Source organism: Ammospiza caudacuta, chromosome 2 (genome assembly GCF_027887145.1).
Source record: "Ammospiza caudacuta isolate bAmmCau1 chromosome 2, bAmmCau1.pri, whole genome shotgun sequence".
NCBI lineage: Eukaryota > Metazoa > Chordata > Aves > Passeriformes > Passerellidae > Ammospiza > Ammospiza caudacuta.
In genome coordinates this window covers 5,594,221-5,615,070 of record NC_080594.1, presented here as the reverse complement: position 1 = coordinate 5,615,070, position 20,850 = coordinate 5,594,221, and the positions used below count along the sequence as shown (strand labels likewise).

Sequence of the window (20,850 nt, the reverse complement as noted above, 5' to 3'; positions counted from 1 at the left end):
TGCAGTCACAAACATCTAGGAATTCTCCAGCGATGACGGCCTTCAGGCAGTGACAAACACTGGGACTTTAGGAGGAAACAAAGCCCTCTCAGTGCTCAGCACATTGTACCTGAACATGACATAGCATGGGAGAACTCCCATGTTCCATGTTGTCCAGGAATGCCTCCTCACCAGGAACCCCAAGGAGCTCTGCATGGATCATTGTTGGAGCTCTGATCACTGCTGTTCACACAAGCCTCTGCACAATGGCACCTCCTCCAAGGGCTTCTGAAAGATCCCCAAAGCTTCCCTAGGGACACAGGTTCAGCTACACCACAAGGTGTCTGTTCACCTAAGAAATGTCCTGTTGCCACAGACGTCCCATGTTCTAACCCACAACCTCTGGAGAACCATCCCATGGTTAGCAAAAATGCCACTAAAAGCTGCTTACTTTTCTAGACCACAGCCACTCTAAGCCAACACCACCGGCGTGGAAGGCAGCAATTTGCACTCTCCCACTGGCCTGTGGAATTTAGGAAACATTAATCTATTCCTCCATAGCATGCACTGCCTACAACAAACCCTTCAGGTGATGATGAGGTCTCCACAGAGCAATCTTCAGTTGTTGAGTCTCTCTGTTACTCAGCATCACTTGTGAAACACTGCCAATCCCAGGCTACAAAACCACACCACGTTTTTGTTCCACTTTTCCCGTTTGCTTATCCCAACAAACCCACCCTCACTGCGATATCAGTTTCTGCTAGCACAGATGTGCCAATCCACTGCAACTGAGTAGTGCCAGCAGTGCAGCAGATTGACACTGCCCCCTTCCTGGCAGAGTCTGGGCATTGATTTCCACTGCTGTGGTAAATTTAGGCACTGGGAATCCCCAGTGCCTAAGCTGGGATACATAAAATGCTGCACTGACCTGCAGTCCATTGACAGACAGGTTGTTATAAACGTGAAATCCACTATTAAGAGATACCAGGGACCTGCTCCCTTACAAGGCTGCAGTGTCTTCCCTCAGAGATTACCCTGCAATGCGAAAATGGCTGCTCAGGATTCCCACATCAAGCTGATGCCAGCCTGCTTCCCCAAGTTCCTTGCAGAGGGTGAGTGTTTTCCACCAGCATGCACTCCTCCATTTCACATCGCTTGTGTTTCTGACTATTGAGGGAGGCAGAGATGTCTCACGCTGCCTTCAGGCTCTAAATGGCTTTCTGTGTCTTTATTTTCCTGCAACACTTCAAGGATCAGTTTTCTTCATGCCTCAGAGAAGTGGTATCTAAATCGTTTTAAACTGAAACAGGGACAGAATAAGCTGTGCAAATCATTTTCTACTAGAACCTTAATTACATCCTGCAGTGTCTCGTCCTCAGCAAACCACCAGCAATAAAATTCTGCATTTCATTTTAAAAACCGACAAGGCTGGGTTTTTCCTATTTTGTTTTCCCCAATTGACATATCCATAATCTAGCCTGGGACTTTGTTCCACAGAATTTTTGTCAAAGGCTCTAGAGAGTGTGCCTGCAACTACTAAATCTTTCTCAGGTTCGCATTCAATTTGCAAGTTATACAACTGTAGCTAAAGAAAGAGACGTTCTGTTTGCAGGAAGGTGTTTGCCAGATTCCCAATGGCAATGGCAAAAAGTGATTTATGATCAGTTTTAGTTAACATGGCCTCTCAAACAGATTTTTAAAAGTCTTTACAGCCATGGCCCAATGCCAATGTTTTTTCTATAGGAATGTGCTCAATTTCAGCTTGTGGTGATGTCTTGTGACTCAAAAGCAAAATGCAAATGGGTACAATTATTGAATGCATCCTCTTGATAAGACAAAGGGCTTTTTACTTTCCAAACATCCCCCCTGTGCTCCACCACCACAAATTTGTCTTGTCCAGTCTTTGGTTTGTGCGGAGGTGCTGGTGACTTCAGTCCCTCAGTTCACAAGATGCTCACAACTACAGTTCCATGCTTTGATAATTTAACAACTCCAGTGAATTAATGTCTATAGAGTCACAGACATCTAGGAATTCTCCAGCGATGGTGGCCTGCAGGGAAATAGTAGCTGCAGCAAAGACACTGGTAGTGACAAGTGCTGTGTCTTCAGGAGGAACCAGAACTCAGTCCATCCTTCTGTGCAGGAGTCCTAGGTGTTCTAAATTCCTCCAAGAAAGATGGATTTATCTCTACTTGTTTCTAAGGGGTACAAGTAACAAGCCTTAGATATATTCCTGGCCCAATATTTAAAAGTGTATTTACATACTCAATTCACACTAAATAGGTGTCCTTCTTCCTCTTTGGGGCTGCCAATATGAATTTTTTTTTTTTTATGACACTCTTCACTCTGATGAGCACAGGAATCCTCTGACACATGCAAATCCCTCAAGGGATGAAACCAGTGCAGTTCTTGCATCTTCTCCCAAGCACCAGATGTAGTTGGTTTGTGTTGCTCACACAGCATGCACAACTACTTAAACCTTGACCCTGGGCTTGAGCTACAGATACCTTTCCCACTGTTTCTTGGAAGCTCCATTGTTTCCTTTGCCTTAAATCCTCAGGCTGAGTTGAGGGCTGGGTTACTGACTTCCTTCACTGGCACCCTCTGATGGGATTTCATCAAAACCCAGCTCTGGGCTCTCCAGCATTGTTATGTCCAAACCCTAGGTTCTGCAGAGCCTGCAGAGTCTTAGTCTGAGCCTTCATTCATGACCCCAACCCTTACTGGGTGTCCTGTTCTGGCACTACACTTCTCTGTAGCTCTCCAGCTGCTGTAACACTTTTATAATTCCCCTCCTTTGCATAAAATAATTGAATATTCAACACCAAACATCCCCAAGCCATGTACTGCAGCTGTGGCCAGCCCTGAATCCTGACAGCCACAGTCCAACACCTCCACAGGGCTGCATGCTATGAGACACAACTCAGAGCCATAGGGAACAGAAGCTCCACGAGGATCTCACCAAAAGGAAACCATCTTGACTCTCCAGAAGCTCTGTGGCTTCTTGTGAGGAAGACTGCACCCATCCCCAGAAGCCTTGGTAATGTCAGTCACAGGTTTTGGAGCTCAGCAGCCTGTACATTTTCCTTCTTCCCTCTGCTGAGATGGCCATTCTCCACAGGAAATACTCCCCATTATTAGAGGAATTCAGGAAGCCTAGGACTTCCATGTGGCACAAAAGGATGAGTTAAAGGAGAACAGCCCCCACTGCCACCCCTGCTCAAGCAGATAGCAGCAAAGAAAAGCCAGACCACAGCTCTGAGAAAAACTCAACATGTAGGAAGCATGTTTTCTTCAACTCAACCTCAAAAGCAGCTTGGAGCACCCTTCTTCTAACCTATGCTGAATATGTAAAGCAAGGACACCAGATTTACAGCCAAGAGATTTTCCACTCGGGGCACATGGAACAGGATGAAAGTAAATTTGTGGGTGTTTATGCTTGATTTGGCAGAGAAAAAAAATGAGGGAGGGGCTGTGTTTGAGGGAGGGTATCAAAGATCAGAGCCAGATGCTCCTGCACGGAGCTCTGGATTTACAGGAAATTAAGAAGGTAGAGAAGGTGAGGCAAAGGCTGTGTTTGAAGTGAGAGTCAAGGGGTTCTGAGGCTTACAACCATCCAAGGTGCTTGGGGGGAACTACAGCACATGCCAAAACCACACCACAGTGGCCTGGGGTGCTTTCATTATACAAAGCCTGGGAGAGCAGAGGCTGTAAATGTATCTTCAAAAGAAGCTTCATCTTAAAGTCTTAGCTCTCAGGGCCTATTAAACATTTATGCTGACTACCACTCCTACTATTTGCTTCAGAGAAAGTACCCGAAATAACCTTTGCTACAGAGTGAACTACTACAGCTCTACTGGCTGAGTAGGAGACTAGCAGAGAGCTGTGAGAAACAAACAGAAATGGTGTTGGAAGAGTGTGCTGCTGTCTCTATTCAGTCAGCCAGGAAAGAAGCAGGAAAATCTGGCCCAGAACCTGAGAGGGAAGACAGAAAACTTTGCTAGAACTAATGAGTGGATTAGTGGTGTAGAGATGGCTAAGACTGAGTGAGGCCAGTGGAGGCAAATATAGATACTTAAAAGTATTCACAACTTTTTGGTTTTACCTTACGAATGTTCACACTTCTGGGGGAGTCTTCAGACCAGCCTCTAGTTGGATCTGTGGCCACTGTAGTCCTAAGAAGAACTGTAGAGGAAAAGAAAGAAAGCATAAATCAAAAGGAAGACAGAGGATCTCAAGGAGAAGATGAAAAGAATGGATTAATTTTCCTGATTTGCTTAAAAAAATGTTTGGCCATGCAACAAGGGTTTAGGATGAGACAGCCAGAAGTACTCAAAGCTTCCACTCTAGGAAGTTGTGACTATTAATAGCAAATAATACACAAAGATTCCCTTATTCCCTCACAGGGACAACCCCAGTAGAGAGGGCTGTGCTGGCACTAGCACCTTCCAAGCAGGTGTTCAGAAAGTCCCTCAACGACTTATTTCAATGGGTGCACACAGGATCCCGCAGACTCTGCCTGGAGGAGCTGCTGCCCTCTGGTCCCACAGCCAGGGGTTAATCCCAATATTCACTTGGGGCCTTGACAGAGCGAGCAGACTCAGTGCCTGGATTTTATCAGCTCTTGCAAATTCAGTAGAGCTACTGGTCTTTGGAATTTAGCAGTCCTTGGGAAACCTTCACGCTCCTTGTCAGCACATGCTTTTCCTCTTTGGTCTGTTCTCTGGCAATTGTTTCTCCACCCAAACCTACAAATACCTACAGGACTGATTCAGTTTCACACAAAAGAGGCCTTTATTACTAGTGGAGTTAGAGGCTGTTGTGGCTAATCAATTCACTCTAGAGAAACTTAGTGTAAATGTGCCTCCTTCCTATTAATGAGCAACCACAGCTCCTCTTCCTGGAATCCAAAGTCACCAAACTAGGCTAGTGTTCACATTTGGATATACAGACCCCATGAAGATGGGACAGACTTTCCCATGTTCAACTTCAGGAAAAAACATTAATTGACTCATCTGGATTAATGTTTGGATGGCACCTGCTTATCCCCAGCCCCTCTAACCTACATTTATTTGGGTGCTTATCAGCATGAATATTGCATCTAGCCCCCAGCTGATAGGCCTTTCTCTTGAAGGATGGCCAAATATGACTGAACTGACCCAAACTCAACTACCAAACACTAAGCTTTGAATACTGCATTCTAACAAACTATTTTGCAAAGTGAAAGTCCTACACATTATATTGATGGTGCTCAACCACCGATTCTCAGTTCTCTTATTTTATAGAAGAATAGCTTGAGTTGGAAGTGATCTTTAAAGATCATCTAATTCTTGAAGGACATCAACCCGTTGGAATGAGTCCAAAAGAGGACCACTATAACTATGGGGATGAAGGGGCTATCCTACAAGGAAAGGCTGAGAGAATTTGGTTTGTCCTGCCTGGAAAAAATATGGCTTAGGGATGACCTAACTGCAGCCTTCCAGTACCTTTCACAAGAGCATGTAGTGACAGGACAAGGGGCAGTGGATTAAAACCGAAAGAGCATGGGTGTAGATTAGATGTTAGGTAAAAACTCTTTACTGTGAGGGTGGTGAGGCACTGGTACAGGTTGCCTAAAGTTGTGGATGCCCCTTGCCTGGAAGGGCTCGAGGCCAGGTTGGATGGAGCTCTGAGCAACGTGGTCTAGTGGAAAACATCCCTGCCCATGGCAGGAACTAAATAATGCTTAAAGTCCCTTTCAACCCAAACCATTCATGATTCCATGACCCCTTGCAGTCCACAGTCCTGAAATTGCAAAGAAATTGACACGAATCAGTCTGAAACTTACGATGTTCAAATTGAAGCAGGCCTTGGCGACAGCGAGTGATCGGGCCAGGAAGAAGAGCCTCTTAGAGGCTGGACCAGGTGCTTGATGAATCCAGGCGTTTTGGGGGAAATTCTCCCCCAAAAAAACCCGAGGGGACAGAGGGCACCCGGAGCTGTGTGGGGCTGGTGGGTTCTGAGGGCAGAACTAGGAGGATACCTGAGGGCTATCCCGGCTGCACGCTCAGAGCCCCTCTGGGCAGCGGCTGCTTGCGCAGCACGGCCCCATCTATCGCGACAGGCAGTGCCCGACAGGTCACTCTGTCGCGACACGGCAATGTCCCCATGCCCGCTCGCCCCCTCAGCGAGGGGGCGGGAACTACAGCTCCCATGGCCGCGCGGGGCGGGCGCCGCCGCCATCTTGGGCCGTGCGGCGGGGCGGCCATGGCCGCGGGGCGGGCGGCGCTGGCGCTGTGGGCCATGGTGGCCGTGCTGTGCCGCCTGCAGCCCGCCCTGGCGGCAGGTGAGTGGCGGCACGGCGGGACGGGACCGCGGAACGGGGCCGGGGCCGGGCGGGCGGCTCCCCCAGCACAGCGCCCCGCGGGCTGGAAGGCGCGCCCGAGCCGCTGCCCGCTCCCCGCCTCCCCAGCCCGCCGCTCGTTCTGCTGGCGGGCGGATCGAACCCTTTGGCTTTTCCTTCCTGTGTGTTTTAGATGCCAAGTGGAAAGCGATAACTGGGCAAATTAAGAAAGCTGTGGAAGCCTATGAGCCGTGTGTAAAGGAAAATTGCAGCTGCCACCAAAGGTGAGAGACTGGTTTCCTTTCGACTGTGTAGGTCTCCGGACATAGGAGGGAATACTCACTGACTGTGCAGGTCTCAGGAGGGAATAATTTCGGCAGCCCTGGTGAACTGGGGGATAAACCAGGGAATATTTTGGCCCCAAAGTGTCACATCTGCAGCTATGGGTCACACACTTTGTTACCCTCTGCAGCTGAACATACAGTGTGTTAGCATTTCATATAGACCACACAATAAACCAAATACATAGCTCGTGACATTTCTCTTAACAGCCTGCCTCTGCCTTCTCACTCAGTGGGACTGGGGGGTTTAATACCTTTAATCACCATTTATATTTAAAGGAGAGAAAGGAATTTAGGAGTTATCACATCCTTCTGCCTTTAGGATTAGGATTTCAGATGCAGAAACACAGATGCCCAACTTCAAGCTTCCTATTTAAAAATATCAGATGTGCTCACTCATTTTGGGATTTGAGTGCTATATTGGCTTTTAAAATCAGATGAGTCATGTTGACTACTGTTCGTACTCTCTGTTTGGAGTTTTTGATATTCATTGCTCTTGAAATATTGATGGGGGAAAGTCTCATCTAGCCGAGCCTTCCAGTCTTTCCTAAGTTCCAAGGTACAGCCTAAAAACATATCCTAATCTTTAAACATACACCCCACCAGCTCCTGCCCACCTTTGGGCCAAACACCTTCCCAAGTGGTTACAAGCTCCAAAAATCTGATGCAGAACATGACAGGTACTAGTAACATGAAGTGAGGATGCTGGGAACATGCCATGGCACTGCAACTCTCTCCCTGTTCTCAAGCTCATCCCGTTTGCATCCATACCAGACTGCTCATGCTGTTGTGGTCAGACTATCTGCACAGTGGCAATTCCTGACACAGTTTTACTGCTCTCTATTCAATTAGGAAATAGCAGAATTATGGAGGTTGGAGGGGACCTCGAGATCATCAAGTCCAACCCTTCTGCTCAAGTAGGGTTTCCAGGACTGCAACCAGTCAGGTTTTGAATGTCCCAACATTAATATGCCAAAGAAACTCCACATCCTCTCTCTGCAGCCTGTACCAGTGTTTGACCACTCACACAGTGGGACCACCCTGGCAGTGTTTTCTTAAACTGAAACATTGATGCAATGTCTACCTGAAAGCAAAGAATGTTTCCTCAGCTGTTACAATCTGACACTGTTGATTACATGCTCCAGGACTTTTAGAGTAATTTTACATAAGTTGCATCCTCCTTTTGTGTTTTCTTATATTCATTAGATTTGTTCTTCCATACTGTGTTCCTGGAGCTCGCTGGTGGTGTGCAGAAGTCACAAGACATGTGCTGCATAGGCCTGTCCTCCTGGGCCAGCTTTCACTCACCCAGTGTTCCTGGGTGATGGTATTTCATGCAACTAGACTGTTACCTACATTTTTAATGTCTGCACAGCGTGACATTGTGTGACGAATTTGGTCTTGGTGTGCCCCATCATTTATGGAGAGCCAGGGCACAAGGCTGAAGTGAGCTGGAGGGTTTTACCCACAACCTGCCTGGGTATGTCAGGTACTTCTGTGAGAGAGTGACCTGAGTTGTCCTGTGCTGGGCTTTGTGTTCAGACAAACAGCACATAGGGAAAAGTGTGAAGCTTGAACCTCTGAGGAACTTCCAAGACTCCAATTCTCACACCAGAGCTCCTAGAAGCTACATGGAGCTTCTTTTACCTAGAAGCCTGTTCTGCACACCGCAGTATTTCATACACAATATCCTCCCTGTGGTACATAATAGTGGCTGGTGGTTTTGTTTCAGTGTCTGGAAGCAGGACCTGGCTCCTTTTCGAGGCGGCATTTCCAAGGAGACGATGGCAGACGTGGTGAGCCGCAAGCTCGGGACCCACTACCAAATAATCAAAAACAGACTGTATCGTGAGCAGGACTGCATGTTCCCTGCAAGGTAAGAGCTGTGCAGAGGATCTGCTCTCCCCAGCTGGGACAGAAGAAAGCTTTCAACACTGCCAAGCTGGCAGCTATTGGGCACAATGATATTTCAGAGGTCTGAATTCCTCATCAGAGCAGGAGCTTGGAAAATAACTATTAGGCTTATATGCATCAATAGCAAAGTGTCACTGTTGCACTTCAGTGCACAAAGGGTTGGTTGGTTGTGGAATCCCAGAGAAATTCAGGTCAGGCCAGATTTTGTAGGATGTGTTGCCCCATTGGTGTCCATGCTGCAGTGAGACTTGGAGGCTGCTGTAGGCAGTTCCCAGTTTGCATCATGGTACAGCTTAGGCTCACCATCTCCTCTGCCTCTGTGCAGAGGAAGGCCTGCAACAGTCTGCAGGAATCTGCCTCCTTATAGCTCTTTTGCCATATGTCATTTGTCCTCAGGTGCAGTGGAATTGAGCACTTCATTCTGGGGATCATCCAGCACCTCCCTGACATGGAAATGGTGATCAATGTGCGAGACTACCCCCAGGTTCCCAAGTGGATGAAACCCATCATCCCAGTCTTCTCCTTCAGCAAGGTACACACACCTTGAAAAGCTGAGCATTTCCAAGATGTGCATGTTCTTCTTTCTCTTGGGAACATATTTTTGAGGGTGGTTCTCTGCAGATTTTCTGTGTGTTGAAATTGCTTGCTCCTTCTTGCCCTTTGTTTCCTTTCGCTTCCAGTTTTCTGACAGACAGACTTGCAGATCAATTGGATAAATCAGCTTTTCCCCTCATTAGCTTCTCTTCCAGGTCAAAAAGTGTACCTCTGCTGCAGTAGAATGATACACACCTGGGTGGGATATCTGCCAGTATTCCTCCCATTTGCTACAATACCTCTGTTAAAATTGTAGCCATAGTTTCCCCGCAACATCAAGGATTTTTGATCATATCAGGGGTCATATAATAATCTCATTTAACGTGAATATTTTAGTCCTTTTTTTGTGGTGCCACAGATGGGTGTTTCTATAATCTTGTCACCTTCTCTGAACCCTTTTCTCTTGGATTCCCTTTTCCACCTGCAAATGTGCACACATATGCAGAGGTGCACACATGCATGGAGACAGTTGCTCTTTGCTTCTCTGTTCTCCTGAGCCTCCTTGCATGTTTTCCTACCTCTTCCACTGTTAAACCTGATTGCAGCATAGTGTCTCATCCTTTCCAGCAAAAGGCTCTTACACCTCAAGCTTTGGTTAATCTTGCTTTGCCTTGGATTATGCCCTGTATGCCCAAATGCTGCACTTTCATGACAACTCCTGTTCTTGGCTGTACTCCAGCAGGCAGTAATATGCAAGGAGAAGCAATGAACTATTTGGTCTTGCTAGTTCAAACCCAGCTTTGTTTCTGCTAACTTGCAGCATCTTACTCTGAACCTAAGTCTTCAGCTCATGCAATCTGAACCATAATATGATCCATAACTATTGACTACTCCCCAGCAATCCTAAAATTCTCTCTAGATTTTCAGTACAGGCAATAACCACGTTCACTGCTGGACGCAGCAGTAAAGCCAAGCTGTCTTGCCCCTCGACCATTGCACAACCTTAACTCTAGCCAGCAGAACCCAAGTTTTTGCAAGGCAGGTTGCAGGAGTTTAGTCTTTGCAGCTGTGTTCATCATTCTGCCCCTGAGTACCCTGCAAGACACTGAGCTCTGTACTCACTGTTGTCCAGTATCTGAACTGTAACCTCAGCCCTATCTTGGGCAGGGTCTGAAAACCAGTGACCCAGCCACAGCTCACATTTCAGCAGCCAGTGTTAGGAAGACTTCAGGGTGCTGGTCCTATGTGCTTGCTAAAGCTGAAAGTATAAAAGATGGAAATATTTTCCTGGTCTGCATCTCATAAAGTTGATCATGGAGCTGTCATGCTCTGTTACCAGTGTCTGGTTGTAGCGGGACTGAGAAGATAGAGAAGCCCACATTCATTCAAGTTGAAAGGGAGCTCAGAAGGTTACCCAGTCCAGCAGCTTTGCTCAGAGTAGGAACAGCTCAGGGCTGCATCCTGCTCAGATCTGAGCATCCCTGGGGACATGGCATCCACAGACAGAGTTGATGAATGAAAACACATTTCCCATTGTCTAACTGGAATTCCTCCTCTTGTAATCAAAGCCTGCTGCCACTCATTCTGGCTCTGCACTACAGAAAAGAGCGTGCCTCCTCCTGAACTCTCCCATTAGGCACAAGGAGATGGCATTTACATTCCCCTAAGCCTTTTCTCTCTGTGCACAGACAAACCCATTGCTCAGCCCCTGTTCATAAGTCATGTGCACTAACCTCCTAACTACCTCAGTGGCCTTGGACTCTCCAGTACCTCCAGGGGATAGAGAGATGGATAATTGTGTAGGAAGTTTACTACTAGGGCAAGGAAGTTGCCCATAGTCTGGTTTCATGGAAGAATTTAGTCTTAAGTGCTGGTCTTCGCTCTGATGATATATGGGGACTTAAACAACCAAACTGGAGTTAGAAGCTGGAATTGTTACATGACCTGGATATTTGTTACAGTGAATTGTTAAGTTACCTCTAGGAAGTCTGGAATGAACCAAAGTCTTGGAAACCTTAATGTCAAAGTGTCTCTAAGTGCCTCTATCTCTGAGGAGGTAACAATGCCTCTTGACTTGTCATCAGAAAAAAACATTTGTAGCTACACATAGGCACAAGCCTTTAGAAAGGTGAGTTGAGCTCAAGTCTTTTGCTATTAACTAATCAGCTGCATCATGGATCTCTATTGCTGTTTTCTATGTGAAAGTCCTGTCTCATCACACAAGAAGACAAGGCCTTTTAAAAATCATTGAAGCATTTCAGTATTGAACTATCTTCATATGAACCCTGCCCAGGGAGGAGTGGAGTCTCCCTTTCTGTACACATTCTTAATCCACCTGGATGTGTTTCTGTGTATCCTGCCCTAAGTGACCCTGACATGGCAGGGGGTTGGACTGGATCATCTCCAGAGGTCCCTTCCAACCCTGATAATTCTGTAATTCTGTAAGCCCAGCAAATGGTGACTGCAAAGCTCTTTTGGACACATAATGGAGAAAGCCAACAGAGCTCCCAGAAGGAACATTTGTTACTGGTGTGTTGTATTCAATTTCTAGAGTTCCATACTGTCACAATCATATTTCTAGAGACCCATACCTTCTCAGTGATATTTCTTGAGGGCAGTTCTCCACAGCACAGACATCTTCCTCTGCTTGTTGCTGCTTCTTAGCCAGGGCCCCTCCCAGGCTCTCCCTGCCTGGCCAAGCCCACCCCCTTTTATCCCAGTTATCTTCACTAGCTACAGCTGCAGCCCAGTGAAGGACATCACAGCTGCAGCCCATCAAAAACAACCAGGGCTTACCAGGGCAAGGCCTATATACAAATATTCAATATACAATACAGATATTTTACTAGGACTCCTACTATACTGGTGGGCTCAGTCAGTAAAACAAAGTAGATATTACTCTCATTCTTGCATTACTCTCCTTTTTCTCAAGACATCTGAATACAATGACATCATGTATCCTGCCTGGACATTTTGGGAAGGAGGACCAGCTGTTTGGCCAATTTACCCAACAGGTTTAGGGCGCTGGGACCTCATGAGAGAGGACCTCAGAAGGTAGGTTTTGGAAATGGTTGTGTGTGGGGGAAAGTATCATGGAAGATAAAAATCCATCTTTCACTGGGCCAGTGTTGATGTCCAAGACCATAAGTCTTTTGGCCTGTGATCTGTCCTGCTGCCTCACATGAACTACCTACAGCCTGACTGCTGTATGGGAATTCTCCATGGAAACCTTGGATGATGTCACTGGAAGTTATAATTAGCTCCTCTGTTTGCAACCCTTTAGTAAGGAATGCAGAGGACAAACTATGCACATCCTTCATGCTGTCAGGGCCAGATTGCTATCGGGTTTGGGGAGAGCAGGTTTGTCAATAAAGTAACAGTTATCTTTTGCCTGCAGAAATCTCCCCTGACATACAGAAATATTCTTCTTTCTTCTCAGCTACTTCTCTAGGAGCTATGTTTTTTTCACTGCAGGGATGATCCAGGATGTTTGTATAAGCTACTGGAAGGCTAAAGGAAAGCCTTCTTTAGATCTGCTTTTACTTGAGTGTCATTGTGCAATAGAAAAACCTGGAACCATTCCTAGGAATCAGGAGTCATTACTGGCCTAAACAGAAGACATTTCTGGCTGGGAGTCTTCCTTTTGGCAGGATCTTTTGATTTGTTCGAAGAGTAAGGGGGTGCTTCCCATGGGAAGTGACAAACCAAGTGTGCAACAATGACTGAACACAGAAACAAAATAGCAAAAACCACCTCTATGTAATTGACATCCAAATGCAAAGTTGAATCTTTTGCTCTTCAAAATCTGAAGATCCACATGATTATTCATAGCTAAAGCTTGATGTGTTGTAGTGTAATGGAGTGCCAAGCATTTACTCATCCTTGTGTTTTCACTCTAAGGAGATGCAAAGCTTGACCTGCACAGGTAGATCAGCTTGGGGGTCAGGACCTGCATGTTCCACCAGGTGCAGCAGAAAAGCATGGCAGAGTTCCCTGAGAAGTGGTGAGGCAGGTTGACTGCACTGGCAGGAAAAACCCCAGGTGAACAGCTACTTTGAAGGACTTGATTAGGTTTAAAATGAAAGTGATTAATAAAAACAATGAACTCTGTGTTTTAAGTGCAAAACACTAGGTGGGTTTTTTGTTTCTTGATTGGTAGTTCTGTTTTGTAGTGGGAAATGACTGATTAGAAAAACAACAAAATAGTTGTTTTTCACTATCCATATTCACTACAGCAAGATAAAGCCACAGCTCAAAAAGTGGATTCAAAGCTTAGGTAAACTTTTAATACCCTTCAAGGTTTGGTGGAGAGCTGTGTGTAATACATTGTTTTGCCTGAAAGGTGTTCTGGAAATTAGCCTATATTATATTGCCTTAAACACAATATTTAGAGGAAAACCTGTTTCATTGGAGCTGGGTGAGAGTTTTTTTTATGCTATAATAAAGGAAGTGATTTCCATCAAAAATGAAGAATAGAAAAAGACACCATGCTGTGAAATCTGACGACAGTGTTGTTTCATGGTTATATTAAATCATTTATTGCCATGTGTAAAAAATATTTTCAGATCTGCAGAGAAATGGCCATGGAAGAAAAAAATCTCTAAGGGATATTTCCGAGGATCCAGGTGAGCATTTTCTCCTGCAACAGAAGATGCTACCAAGAGGGGCTGTGACAGCTCTCTGTATATAGAAATTTCCATGTCTCCTACACCTAAACCCTAATTAAGAGTGTATTTTCCAAAAGTAAGGAAAGTGAAACATGTTGTACAGCATTGCACTATTAGTTATCCTCCACAAGAACTGCCATTTGCAACTAGTTTATTATAATCACCTAATATTGGAAACAGAAGTTGTGACGGATTTGCCACATTATTTCTTAATGACTAAAACTGTCACCTCAGGAGCCCGCTTGTTTTGTTCTCTGAAGGGAACTGCAGGTGCTTGATACAAATTTAAAGATTTAATATTGCTGCTCATGCTTCCTGCCAATGTGAATGCTTTATTTGCTGTGCAAGTGATCCACACTGAATGAAAAGTATTCTGGCCTTAAGTTACCTGAGTGGTAGGGAATAAGAGAAGATTTTTTTGGCCTCTCTCCAGTGACAGTTTGAAACAATGTTAAACCCCATATTTTGTTTCTTCCCCTTCCCCAATAGGGAAGGATTTAATGACTTTCCAGGTAGGCTCAGCAGCTGATGAGGAATGTGTCTCAGGGATGTCATAACCTTGTTTATCAGCAGTGTTTTAAAGCCCTGTCAGAGGGCTGAGGATGCTGAGCATCTTTTAACTTCCTCTGAGGTGGGAGTTAAAGCATTTGGCACTCATCTGGATAAAGAAAGCAGGATTTGTCCTGGGAATTTTAAAATAATACTGTTAAATATATAGTCAGTCAAATAATTTTAGTACCCATAACTCATTCTCTTCTGTTTATATACCCTTGGCCAGAAATACACTGTGGTGCACACTTCACAGTGTTTTGGAGGCACACAGGGAGGTCAGCCTCAGAAAGAAGCCGTGCCTCAAGTCCTCTAGTCTGTTAGCTGTGTTGAGTCATGAGGATTGGCAATTAGTGACAGCATTTCTTTTTCAGAACAAGCCCTGAGAGAGATCCCCTCATCCTGCTGTCCCGAGAAAACCCAGAACTTGTTGACGCTGAGTACACTAAAAACCAGGCTTGGAAATCTGAAAAGGTGCGTGGGTGTCTGTCTGTCTGTCTCCTGAGTGTGAAGGCCAGAAAGGGTGGCACTGCAGGATGGCTTTGATGGGAGAGAAACATCTTGTTGGAGAGTTGTGGGTGATCCTTTAGAGTGGGGGAGGTTTGTAGTTCCCTTGATGGCCGCACCTCTCTGGCACATGAAAGGAAGGAGTCTCTGGAGCCTGGCAGGCCAAACACTTTCCTTCCTTTCACGCTTGTTGTTCAAGGAAAGGAGAACACATAAGAAAATGAATCTCTGCCAATCTCCTCCTCTCCCACAACAACAAAATTGGCCGACCCTTCCCCTTCTTGTCTCTGAGCTGCCTCTCTCGTGTTGTCAGTCTTCAAACCTTTTTCTGTTTGCTCCATTTCTTGATCCTGTTGTAGATAACTTTCTGATAACTGTTGCTGATAACTTTTTAGTTTCTTACTTAGTCTACAGTCCAGCTCTCTCCAGACAGTCTTGGCTAATCCAGTTACACTTGGCTTCACACAGTCCATTGTCCCAAGCTGTTTTCTACTCTGTAGCTGCCAACAAAACATTATCATTTAATGTGTTTGTGCTGGCATTCACTTACAGACAGTGTGTAATTTACTGAGCTTTTTTTCATGTTTGAAGGGCTGGGAATTCTTTATGATCCTTCTAACAGCCCACCAGAGAAGGTTTTCTCAGAAGTGGGAATGGAAGCTTTTGACACCTTACCTTTGTTTCTAACTGAGAAGGAAAACAAGTTAAATAACCATTTGAAGCTTACTGTTTTGTTTTGGTTTGTTTTGCTTTGCTTTTAAATTCTCTTTATTTTAAGGACACCTTAGGAAAGCCTCCTGCAAAGGAAATTCCACTGGTTGATCACTGCAAATACAAGTAAGAGTTTTGATTCGTAAAGCTGTTCAAGGGCTGTGGGTTAGTCTTTCCTAGCATGGTGTAGGATCTCATTTTATTTTAAGGTCTAATTCAACAACCAGCTTCATGCAGATATGAAAGCTTGTGAGCAGATATAAGACAGTTAAAAATTTGGGAGCTTAGCATGACAAGTGCTACCACTGGGTGTGTGTAGTACAAGAGAGAACCTGAAATCTGATTGAGCAGGCCCAGTATTAATTCATACTTTTTATGTTGTTTAGGAGAATGTGGTTTTGATTTACAAAGGTTTTTAATCTTTAACTGCTTAATGAGGGTTTTTTGGTGTAACACTCTCACAGGTTTCTATGTGCAATATAAACTCTTAGTGTGTATGCACTTGTGTGTCAGATGTTTTGCTTTTTCTTCTGCTAGTTGTGATTCTGCCAGCCAGAATCTGCTGATATAAGAGCTCAGTCATTTGGCTGAATCTGTGTTTTTGTGCAAATGTGACTGACTTGTCTCATTTTGCATTTCACTAGACTGAAGCACCGATTTCTCCCTTCTGTTACACATACACTGCCCAACTCTGGTGCTCCCCAGCCCATCATATGGTGTAGGCTGAGACCTTCTCACACACTTTTGCTGCAGCCCAGGGTGGCAGGGTCAACATGAACTTTTGTCTGCTCCTTTCAGTGTCGGTGTTACAGCAGGGTGAGGTCATGGATGGTGGGAGCTGTGTCTGGAATTGGACAGAGGCATCTCCTTGCTTCCAGACCATCATTCTTGTTACATCTCTACATGTATTTGTTGAGTTCCTAATACAGTGAGCTGCTCATCCCTGCCTTGAGATCCTAGGTAGTACAAAGGATGCAAAGTGATTTCAGATTTACTCCTTGTTATTTGTTGCTGAACTAAGTTTAGCTGTAATTCCCATCTTGCCCAAAATATATATAATATATAAGCTCCATCTTGCCCAAAATAGTTTCATTAAAGGAAGAACTCTCTTCCCTCAGCCCAAAATGTTTTACTTCAAAGATCAGTTATGTTCTGGGGAGGTTTACCCATAGGAAAAATAGCTTTCCATATAATAGGAGAAATGTGGGTTTGATAAAGAAAACAAGTAAGCAAACAAACATCCCTATGAGATACAGTTTGCTAAGAGAAATATCCCCTTGCCACAGTCAAGCCCACTTTACTAACTTGGCAGAAAATACTGAAAACAAAATTGTGGATTCTTTGTTATCTGCAAAGTTGAACTGTTGTGTGCTGGCCCATTTAACCTCCTGGAGTTGCATTCCCAAGTTAATATCAAACAATTACATTCAGATTAAAGCAGAATCCCAGAGGAAAAAATAACCTGAGATAGATGTGGCAAAGCACAACAGTGAACAGAAAAGCTTCACTGCAAGGCAAGAGAGAATTGGGAAAAATTTCCTTGTGGTTGACAAAGCCATAGGGTCACAGAATCCATGTTGTGACCTTCCATGCCTTGCTGGCAATTGTCCACAGGGCCTCATTGGTTTGTCACAGGGAGGTGCCCTTTATCAAAGGTAAAGCCTTACACCTTGAATTTCTCACTGAATTTTGACAGACAGCAGAAACTCACCTTAACTTCAGCTCACCTTTCCTGTGAGCAGCTCCAGATAAATACCTTTCCTCTGCTTTAGTGACCTCTATGCTGCCCAGCTGCTGCCTGCCAGGGAAGGTTCACTGCTGCCTGGAGACCAGCACACCTCAGCGCACTTCCTGACACAGGATGTGTAACCAGGTGCCTCTCTTTGCTCCCCTGTTGAAGGTACCTGTTTAATTTCCGAGGAGTGGCGGCCAGTTTCCGCCTGAAGCACCTTTTCCTCTGCGGCTCGCTCGTCTTCCACGTCGGAGAGGAATGGTTGGAGTTCTTCTACCCCCAGCTGAAGCCTTGGGTCCACTACATCCCCGTGCAGTCAGACCTCTCTGATGTCAGGTGTGGGGCCTGAGGCACTCCCTGGGGCATTCCATACCGTGGGGAAGCCTTTGGGAAGGGGGGATGGTTTGTGTAAGGCCGTGAAGTGCCTCCCCTCCGAGGCATCAGGCAAGGACTCTTGGAGCTCATGGTCTTTTCATCACTACCCCCGGAGAATCCTTTGCTTGGGGAGTACAGTTTCACTGGAGTAGGTCTTTCGCTCTCACTGAAATCAGCAGGCACTAGACACTTTAATTTACAAGTGGGCAGCAGAGATAAGGGGGAAGAAGAACTTATCAGTGGGCCAAAAATGTGTTAGCTCCCAGATTTCAGGATGTTGTCCAGAACTGATGTGAAACAATCAAGAAGAGAAGTTTCTTCTGTGCTCTGAGGTGAGCAGCATCTTCACTCACCTGTAAACTCTTAACCTCAACCTCCCCAACAATTTAGCCAAGGGGTGATGTTCTCCACTGAGCCAGTTGTTTCATAGGTTTTTTTTGTGTGTGTGTCTTCATTTTAGGGAGCTCTTGCAGTTTGTAAAGGAAAATGATGCCATAGCACAAGAAATTTCAGAGAGGTAAGTAGCATGTCCTACCTGGCTATTAGGCAGTCTTCTTCCAAAACATTTTCTTACACTGCTTTTGATCAGGCTGCCCATCAAAGACCACCCAGTATTGGTAGGGTGCAGTATAACTGACCTTCTGCAGTGAGAGCAAGCAGAGAGCAGGATGCTGTGCTCTTTGGCTCACATGTGACCCATGTCAGGAGCCCCATGGAAAGCTGGTAGAGGCTGGGAACTTTGATCTCAGTATGGGACAAGCTGGCTCCTGGGAGCTGTGTCTGCACTGTAACCATTATCTATCCAGGCTGGTCTGAGGCACCATGCATCACTGCTGCTGTAGCTGCATGTGATAAGTGAAATCTGATATTTATTATCCCAGATAGCAAATACCATCCTGAGGATAGCCAAAGCACTGCAACGTCAGGGCTGTGAACATGAATGAAAATTGTAAAATTAAAACAGACAGTACAGAGCAGTGCATGTTTCTCATTTGAAACAAGGAAGTGTGAAAGTTGATATACATCCAAACCAGAACTAATGACTCTTGTAGGAACTGGGAAGCAGGCCTGACTGTGCCTTGTGTGTCTCTAGGGGACGTCAGTTCATCACTGAGCACTTGGACATGGAGGACATCTCTTGCTACTGGGAGCATCTGCTGTCTGAATATTCCCAAATCTTGACTTACAAAGTGAAAAGGAGGAAGAGCTACAATGAGATCACTTCTGGACAGCTGAAAACAGAACTGTAGAGAGTTCTCTGTTTTTCTCTTAGGCTCAAACTGATCACTGTGGAAATCTGAAGATCAGTATTAACTTATTTCTTGCTCTCTCAGACTTACCTTTCACAGCAGAACTACAGAGAAGTCAGCAGCAGGCTGACTTGGACATTGCTTCCAGGCACTGGGACCTGGTTATATTGTCACCACAAGAATGTTAAGCAGCATATGGGATTAAGGTTATTCAGTGGGGTGGTCAGTCATGCCTAGAGGAGGGATGTTAGCATTTAGGACTTAGTTACTACCTGTCTCAAAATGATCCTAAATCCCATTCAGTCAATGAGGAGCCTTACTGGACTTTTTACCAAAGGTCACAGTGAAGGACACAGACTGAGAGCTGCACCCAGCTAGTAAATACTTGCCCCTTTGTTTGGCAAATGTTTTCCCAGATGGGTGATAGCACTTGGGGTATTAGGTGTTCTCTGACAGAAGCAGGTACTGGGATTTGGGGGCTACATTTCTGGATAGCTTAGAGTTTATCTTTATGTTGGGTTTTAGAGGTTGATGGTAAGGTTTTGACATGCCCTTGAAAGGATAACTGATCCTTGCAGAGTTACCCTACCTACCTCACAGGGGACCAGCTTGTGCTGTGATGGGGCCACCATCAGGGATGTGCTTGGTAGCTGAGACAGAGATGGTTCATCCTCCAGCAGATGAGCTGGGTGCCTGCACAGCCCTGCACAACTGAGCCCCTGTTAATTATCTCTCACCAGCTGCCTGGCCAGACAGCCTGGGATGTCATCCTTAGGAACTCAGAGAAAGTATTCACAGAGGTGGATTCAGCACTTCCTTTTTCCAAAAGTGCAGAGTCTGCTCTGATTCCCTTCTGTAATCCTTCCAGGATTATTTTGGGTTTTTTTGGTTTGGGGTTTTTTAAGGGTTTGGGGTTTTTTGAGACTGATAAAACATCTACTCACTTCAGTACTTGCTTTCCTTCCCCACAGCTGTGCCACTTCTTTTTTCATCTCCTTCAGCCTGGTTGAGGGAATGTCTTCAGTCACACAGTGGCAGCTACTGCTCACATTACCCATTTTGGGTTGGTCACAGGCTGCCTGTGCTTGCTGTGTTTATGCCCACCACAGCCTCTCAGCTAAGGAGAACTGCAATTCCTGAAATGCTCTGTGCCCCCTAAGGTGAGAGGCTGGGAGGCAGCAGCATCTTCTCTGGCACCCACGCAGGAAGAGTGTGGGGTAGCAGGAGGGACACAGGAGCCTCCCAGGGGAGCACCCCTGTTGGTAAAGCAGCCTCAAGGCTGAAAAAGCAGCACATTATAATGGAAGAGGATGATAGCAATAGCTCTCAGGCCCCTCTGCAGTCAGTGTGGATCAGGGAAGAAGGAAATTGCATGGAACAATAATATTTGTGTGCCCTCACAGAGGCCTTGCAGCCCTGGAGCAGGGACATAGCAGCTGGCCCTATGGATCAAGTGCTGGTTGCTGGGGCAGTGTGTTGGTTTTGGGACCAGTGCTGGGGTTATCCCATCCAGCAAAGGAAACAGAATGTGGCATTAAAAGAACCTGGTTTGCCAGGAAAACTGTGCCAGAGTGGAAAGGGTTTCCTGGTTTTCTATTTTTAGCCAAGGGAGAGACAGCACTCCAAGAAACTGAACAGTTCTGTATGATATTTTAAAACCATTTGTAACAAAGTGTTTTTTAGAATAAAACAAACAAAAATGAAGTTTTGCTGACTGCATGTTGCCTCATCAGAAAAGTAATAAGAGATCTGCAGAGCCTCACCTTTTCCACTTGTAGATCTTGCAACGAGAATTGATAGTTGCAGCTTGGCCAGAGTGATGGTTGGGCAAAAGTGGGGGAAGAATCCCGGGAATTCCAGTCCCATAAAATATGCACAGGCTCGGTGGGAAGACCCAGGCACCTCCCCTGGTGGGGAGCTTTCGCTGCTATGGTGAAAGGAGGATTCACAACAGAGGGAGTTGAGTTGT

The 20,850-nt window shown here is 45.5% G+C and overlaps 1 protein-coding gene across 1 annotated transcript; it reads left to right on the top strand.

Annotated features, from left to right (window-relative positions):
* The first annotated feature begins 6,216 nt into the window (after positions 1-6,216).
* POGLUT1 (protein O-glucosyltransferase 1) lies at positions 6,217-20,511 on the top strand. Its single transcript, XM_058825653.1, has 11 exons — positions 6,217-6,304; positions 6,495-6,585; positions 8,375-8,518; positions 8,953-9,088; positions 12,023-12,144; positions 13,656-13,715; positions 14,681-14,780; positions 15,592-15,650; positions 17,425-17,592; positions 18,092-18,148; positions 18,725-20,511. Exons 1-11 carry the CDS (start codon positions 6,226-6,228, stop codon positions 18,879-18,881), a joined length of 1,173 nt encoding a protein of 390 aa, XP_058681636.1. The 5' UTR covers positions 6,217-6,225; the 3' UTR covers positions 18,882-20,511.
* The last annotated feature ends 339 nt before the right edge of the window (positions 20,512-20,850 follow it).